This window comes from Ornithodoros turicata, chromosome 8 (genome assembly GCF_037126465.1).
Source record: "Ornithodoros turicata isolate Travis chromosome 8, ASM3712646v1, whole genome shotgun sequence".
Lineage (NCBI taxonomy): Eukaryota > Metazoa > Arthropoda > Arachnida > Ixodida > Argasidae > Ornithodoros > Ornithodoros turicata.
The window spans coordinates 20,831,187-20,838,743 of NC_088208.1; the positions used below are offsets into that span (position 1 = coordinate 20,831,187).

A 7,557-nucleotide genomic window follows, 5' to 3' on the forward strand; every position below is an offset into this window, starting at 1 on the left:
CTTGCAGTCATTTCGAGGACAAAGGACGAAAAAGTTCATTACTGCGTTTCGATGCCACTCCTCCCCAAGCAGCACAATGTACTGAAAGTCGAGTGCAATAGGGGTGGACGGGTAGGTGGAAGGCCTTGAACAGACTCTTGAAACTAAAGAACATTGATAAGACACATACGGTCTACCCCTATTGCACTCGACTTCCAATACATTGTGCTGCTTGGGTCTCAGCCAACTACCGTATTGAGAACGTGCGTCCAAGAAATTCTCTTACGTTATCTGCAGATTACAGTCACAGTGGCTCCCCTTATCTGTGATCCCTGTTCACGTTGGCACACTGTAGTGCACTACATGAACATGATTGGAAAAAGGAAGCTGCCAAATCAAAGATCTGCAACGTGATATCAGTCACTTGAAAGGAATAAAGCTTATCCTGTTTTGAAACAGTTATTTTGAGCACATTTCGTGTCCTGAGCCTTGCGCCTTCTTCACGCTGTTACGTTTCGTGTCGTTCGGAGAGCATGGCTGCGGTGAAGCAAAGCTGAGTTTACAGTGATCTTTACTCTTATGATTGTGAGCTGCAGTGGTCTGAGTTTCATGACGTGTTGTATCACACTGTGCACGCACGATTTGGGTTCAGTGTGCGGTGTTGAGGCACATGTGAAGTACATCGTCGATGCACACGTATGGAGACTCGAATGACGGCCGAGATGACCACATCACCTTCTGGTAATTGATAAGTGTTGTGCCTTAGTGAACCACATGTTGGTGAGTACAGGAGCAATTCCTTCTCATCGTGGTTGTCTAGCGAAGTATAACCCGAAATTATAAATATTATCACAAACCTAGTCATTCTCTACTAGGGTAAGGTGGGGCAAGATGAGAGGCAGAAATTTGCAATTGAATATGGAATTTTGATTTTTCATGCTTAAAAAAAAGAGCCATAGGCACATTCTAAGGGGTCTAGAGTCTTCTGATCTGTAAATGCAGAACGGACGTAGCCGGTGAAAAAAAAATACAGAACAAGAAATTAAAAAATGCAGATTGTCTCATCTTTCCCCAACCCTCGGGGCAAGACGAGACATGGCGTGGGGCAAGATGAGAGACGCCGTGGTAATGAAGTATACAAATTAGTTTTTGCAATTCTGGCAGACAAATTAAAGCCCGTGGGCCCCTACCCAACCCAATTGAGCCCACCGCCCACTTGATGTGCAATAAAACTGCACAGAACCCAGTGCTATTTTGCTTCACCGTCCTTTGCAAACACGGCACCGCCAGTCTGATGTGTCGCTCGTCGCTTGCTTTCGCGTGCATTTACGCTTTGTTGGAAATATCCTAGGAAACAGGAAAACTTGCTGGAAAATCCTAGTCAATATGCAAAAAAAGAGATTTCTAAGGAAGAACCATAAAGGCCACCTAATAGTTGACTTATCCGTTTCTAAATTACATTAAATTTAAATTGCATTAAATAACAAATTACATTAAATTTTCGCGTCTTCCCCCGTTCATATCATAGGATCATAGGATGCATTAATTTTTCTGTTCAACACCGGATAACCAAGAGTGCCCATATTTTGCATGTATCTAGGTGATTGAATAAAGAAATAGGATGTGGAGCTACATTGACAGGATAAGCTTGCGACACGCTGCTGCACGGATGACAAGAAAAAGGACCACAGAAAATCGCGCCTTTTTGGCGGGTCTTGACATTCCAGGCAGAACTAACCGATTTTTTTCCCCTTCAACGTGTACACCAATCCGGACAATCCTCACGTGCGTCTTGTGCGTGCGCAGACGCTGTCCCTTACGTATGCAAAGGCGACAGCGTACGCTATACTATAAAACTCACTATTATCGGTATCGTGTCCCTTTCCATATTTGTAGGGACGTTACTAATGCGCTACTTTTGAGCGGAATAGCGGCTAGCGGTATTCTATTGCTTAACTTTGGTAGCCATATCTCAAAACGGCGAACATTTCACATTTATGTGAAGAAAACGATGTTATGTGAAATTCCGGTTAGCCAGGAACATGTTACGGTGTGATAGTTCTGTTCTTAAAACGTAGAAATCTATTCCAAACATTATCCTTCCACCACCTATTCGCGCTGTGCCTTCTTCTGTTTGCTTCTATCGCAACTTCCACAATTCCTGATCCCAGGAAATAGTCCACAGCCACGATATTGGCGCATTTCCAGAACCAGTCCCTGAACCACGTCGTTACATTCCTATTCACTTGATCAGCCATGTGTCTCAGTGACCTGTACCGATTCGTCAGCAGCCCGATCGCGTTGGGCGTCAATTCTGCCATTGCAGAACTGAGGCTATCGTGGCTGTCCTTGCAGACGACACGTTTCAGATAGGCTTCCAGCGCTTTCGGTTCGTCCACGTTTCCCCACAGGTGGCGCACTGGTGGGAATAAAAGACTGCTTAGAGAACGGTAAGGCGACTTGTAACCGACGATAAGTCGTTGCCCTGAGGACCACAGGTCTCCAAACGTTGGAGATGGGGCTCTGATCGTTGACACCATGTATTCTTCTAGGCCACCGGTCAGAAGGTGGATGAGTTCGCGATGCAGCTTTTCTTGCAAAGGATTTCCCTTAAAACCACGGTCGAAGCTGTGGAAATCGATTATTACAATTTCCTTCGTAGCCTCTAAGAAGGATTTAACGTCTTGAATTACCTGCAATCGTAAAATGGCGTGAGAAATACACTTGGGGTTCACAGGCGAACACAAGGTGTTATGAATCCGTATCGCATTACTAAAGACAAAACCCCAACAACACCGAATATACTGTGGATGTGCGAATAATGTCCTAAGGAATTCGTACATCCGGTGTGCATCCCTCAGATATCCATCGGACGTATGAATCCGTTGTGACATTGTTCCGTTGTATCCAGAGGATATTCGGTGTTGTTGAGGAAGACGGCAATCCCAACTAACGTCTCAGGGCGTATGCACTACCAGACCGGGTCGAAGAAGCATCCCAAACGCGGGACATATGCTATCAGAGACGTACACACATACATACACTATGTCCATATAATATGTCTGTCTATGGCTATGTCTGAGCCTGCAAGAGGAAATAGTGCTTCTTTTTTGATGCCACTCTCGAACGAACAGGATGATCCTTGAGCGCACGTGCACCGGAAGAGATACAAAGCTCGCTGCACTGTTTGCCCAACAGCGGCGCCCGTGAGAGCGTTCCTCCTATACACACAGCTTCCTGACCTCCTTTTGCTACCGATCTCAGAATAAATATCAGAAATTGTCCGTTGCCCATAATCACAGATGGTCCGCGCGCAAGGGAGCTTCCAATCTGGAGGCTCAGAAAAACCCTCTCCTTTGACTGCCAGCCTGCGACGTCATCTCAGTCACCCAATCGTAAGGCACACGCCTTATTTTTCTTTCTTTCTTTTTTTGCGGTTGTATTTGGCGCCGCGCGTCCCTCTGACAGTGAGCTGGCGACGAGCAGCAGACGATTCTCGGCAACCAATAAAAGTTCTCGAATCAGCTGACGTCATAACACGCGGGTGCGGGGATTCGAACCCGCGTCACCTCCCAGTCTCGGCGTGGACAGCGGTCGTCCTAACCACTATGCCACGGGAGCTGATTTTTTTTTTCACGTTTATTATGGTTCATGGCGCTACGTACGAGAATGGAAATAGCGTAACAGCTCCTGAAAATACTCATGAAGGTATCCATGTCACACTGTAAAAATACATACATGGTGTCCGGTGAGAAAGTGTCATTCAATTTCTTTAAAAACAAAAACTACGCATGGTAAAAATGTAAGACTTGTTGTATTATACTCCTGAAGGTTTTTACCACCCAAACAACTGTTTGCACGAGTGTACCTCCTTAATTAGGCTAATTATCTTAATGGAACTCAAAATTTTGAACCTTGCCGAGGAAAGATAACGTTATTTTGCGTTAATTAAATAGTCCGTGGCCACAGCATGCTACCCCAATCGTAATTTAAAGTTCCTTCAACTATTCCTAAATTATTTGACGCCCGAAAACTCGCCATCTCTGCAAGCCCGTTTTCGGATTTCATCAGTGCCAGCACTATCGGCAAGGCCCGAAGACACTTCCACTGCGCATGGAAACAGCATGAGAAAAACAGGAAAAAAAAAAAAAAGGGAGGGCGGGGACCGGCCCAATCACGCATTTTGTCTTCGCAAGCTTATCTGTTCGCAACCATCAGTTACTGATAATCACCGACATCGGATGTTCGGTGCTGCTTTCAGTGTTGTCCTTTCCTCCTCCCCACACTCTTAAAAATGAACTTCACCGCATAGCACACTCTTAGCCAACCATAATATGGAATGATATCGTTATCTGCACTGATTTGTTGAAAACGGGAGGCGAACGCCTTTTTTGTGACAATTATGAACAGCATGAGTGTCACAAAAAGGGCGTACGCCTCCCGTTTTCAACAAATCAGGACGGATAACGGTATCATTAGAGATTATGGTTGGCTAGGAGCGTGCTATGCGGTGAAGTTCATTTCTAAGAGTGCATACTTTATGCGGGGCAACTTGAACGAGCGCGCCTTGATGAGCGACGGTTTTTTTTGGTGCTTGTCACGTGTTTTCGGGTGTCTAATTTTTGTGGAAACATATTGTGAAATATCCTGTATTTGTAAATAAAATGGTGTGTTGTGGTGCTGTCTAATTAACGCCAAAAAAAAGTTACCTTTCCTTAGCAAATTCTTGAGTTCAATTAAGCTAATTGGACTAATTAACGAGGTACACCCACAGAAAGCACCTGTTTTGGGTTGCAAAAAACCTTCACAAGTGTCGTGCACAGGGTTTCCCATTTTTATTTCACGTAGATTTTTTTATAGAAATTTAATGACACTTTCTCACCGGACACCCTGTATATATGATCGAGGTGCCCTCCCCCCGCCCCCCAATGAGGCTTCTTTAAGCTGCTTACCTCATTCAATGTCCTGTTTGTCGTATATAATCCATGACTGACGTAGAACTGTCCGTCTAATTCATCGTACGCTACGCGCAGGTCGAAGAACCGTAACCCAAACGCCAACTGATTGAAGATGCTTTCTTCTTGACAGTAGACGAATCTCGTTACCGGATGCCTGTACGTATCGTCCAAATAGCTGTACGACCCGGCGTCGTGCGCTCCAGGGATCATAACATCCGTCACTGGCCTGCCTTCAAGCACCTCCCTTTCCTTCCACATCCAATCCGGCTGCGTGCTGAGGCACGACGTCGCAGCTACGTCACCGTTAGAGTGTACCATAGCAGCCCAGTAGCTGAGGCATCCTCGGAAAATGGTTGCTGGAGTTAGTGTCAGCCTCGGTAGCTGTACTTTTGTTCGGAAGAAGTTGTACGGGTGATCTGCGACCATGGCTCTCGATACTGGCTGGTTCGTAGCCTGGTCGATCGCCAACGGGTTTGTGGAATACAGGCCAACCCAGAGACCTGGGTCTTGCTCGAGAAGGCTGTCGTGATTATACCAGTTCAGTTCTAGTTGACGCTCGCTGGTTTCATCGGCGAGAGAAGATACCGTAATGAAGATCTTGGGTTCTGCCTGCGCTGGGTGAGCAAAGGGATGCCAAACTTGGTTTAAGCCATGCATGTCAACTTCCCTTGCCGTTGAGCTTTCACGCATTCCAAACATTATTAAAAAAAAAAAAAGACAACGTTCTTCTAGATATTTCTGCTGGCAAGATGAGCGAGTGAGCGACAAGTGAGCTGACGAGATGAGCAAATTGCGCGAAATTGATGTAATGGTCGATTTTCCATTGTTATCTTTAAAGCGACAGCTTGCTGTGCTCCTTTGGTACTACTGACCAAATGTCTCGTGTGCAGAATGTATTCCATGACATGCGACAATGCTGCCGATATGAGCAAAGAAATTTCTCTGAGAAATATAGAAAGCGCGCACCAAATGACCTCACCATAGACGTGCATCTCGTGAGCTGTGACGTCACCTGAAGCCTTTCCGATGACGTCACCACATTCTTCAGGAGCGTCACCACGTGACACACCGAGGGCCAACCATTGTGCAGAATGAACCATTGCACCCATGATTTCTGGGAAGCTCGGTGGCGGGGAGTTACGCCTTTTTGTGACAGTTAACATCACTGCACATAAGCCTCATAAAAACGTGTACTGCTAATAAATCAGGGAGCAGAACGATGTTATCCTGGATGATGGTTGGCTAGGCGCGCGTGACGCAGTGAAGTTCGAGCGCATCAGCGGTGACGTCATCTGAAAGTTTTGTGATGACATTACCACTGCGCACACAAACACAAAAAAAGAAGTAATTATGGTCTCTTGCACCAGCAAAGAGGAGCCCGAACCCATCACTTCATCCGTGAGGCCCATCACGAAAGGCCTCATCCATGAGGTCCCTCACGAAAGGCCTCACGACCTCATCCGTGGGGTATCTCACGAAAGGCCTCACAGCCTCATCCGTGAGATTCCTCGCAAAGCTAGGGCCTTACGGCCTCATCAGTGAGATTCCTCACAAAGGGCCTCACGGCCTCATCAGTGAGGCTCCTCACGGAATACGTTGTACCCTCACGTATTGATGCCCTCACGACGACTGGCCTCGTGAGGGCCCTCACGGTGGGCCTCATGAGGGACAATGCCTCACGACTGTCCTCGTGAGGAACGTTCAGCGTGGTCTGGCCTCACTCACCTTCACCTCATCGTCGTGAGGTGAGGGTGAGCCGTCTTCATGAGGGTCCTCATGAGTGAGGACGCCCAGATATGGTTGAAGATAAGGTGTCAGAGTAGAGAGAATCCCGATGAGACCACGCCACGCAACTCGAATCCAAACATTACTGTCGTTAAACGTATTCTTCGTGAAGAATATAGCACGTATTCGTATTCACAGCGTCTTGTGTGCAAAGGGAACGCTACATGACGCTACACTGTAACCCCACACAGAATGCACAAAATGTGGCCTCTACGTACGAAATATGTTGGAAGCGTCACTAATGCCAAACTTTCGGCCAACACTGTGCCCCCAAAAAGGAGCAAACTGGGGAATCATTACAGCTTCTCGTCCCCTAAATTGTAATTACTCCTTATTTTAGTCTCCTGACTTTGAAATTTACTCCCCAGAGCTGCAAATAGTCCCCCCTATAACTTCGTATAAACTTCTATGCGTTTAGTCCCGAAAGGCAATAATGGCTGTCGCAATGCATCTAGTCCCAACCAAAGCAGCACAACATCTTGACCCATTATTGGACCAATATTGGTGATACCTTCCCAATATTGGACCAATCTTGGACCAATATTGGCCCGGCATTGCCAATATTGGTTCAATATTGGGCCAAGATGTTGTGCTGCTTGGCGATTGGATATTGGATTGGATACGGATATGTTGGCGATACTGGCCCAATATTGGACCAATCTTGGACCAACATTTGGCCAAGACGTTGTGCTGCTTGGGAAGAGGGACTAAAATTACTCTTTTTTCACAGTCTGTATATCGGATAGCCATTATTTGTACAGCTCGCGACGCACTTGTCTGGAATCGACAGCTTGCGGTTTATCCTGTCTGAAATCTACAGGTGTGGCAAGAATGT

At 46.4% G+C, this 7,557-nt stretch overlaps 1 protein-coding gene across 1 annotated transcript; it reads right to left on the bottom strand.

Annotated features, from left to right (window-relative positions):
* Positions 1-2,024: 2,024 nt before the first annotated feature.
* LOC135367548 (PI-PLC X domain-containing protein 1-like) lies at positions 2,025-6,046 on the bottom strand. The gene is made up of 3 exons (XM_064600841.1): positions 5,917-6,046; positions 4,932-5,551; positions 2,025-2,672 (listed from the first exon to the last, which is right to left on the bottom strand). Exons 1-3 carry the CDS (start codon positions 6,044-6,046, stop codon positions 2,025-2,027), a joined length of 1,398 nt encoding a protein of 465 aa, XP_064456911.1.
* Between the last annotated feature and the right edge of the window lie 1,511 nt (positions 6,047-7,557).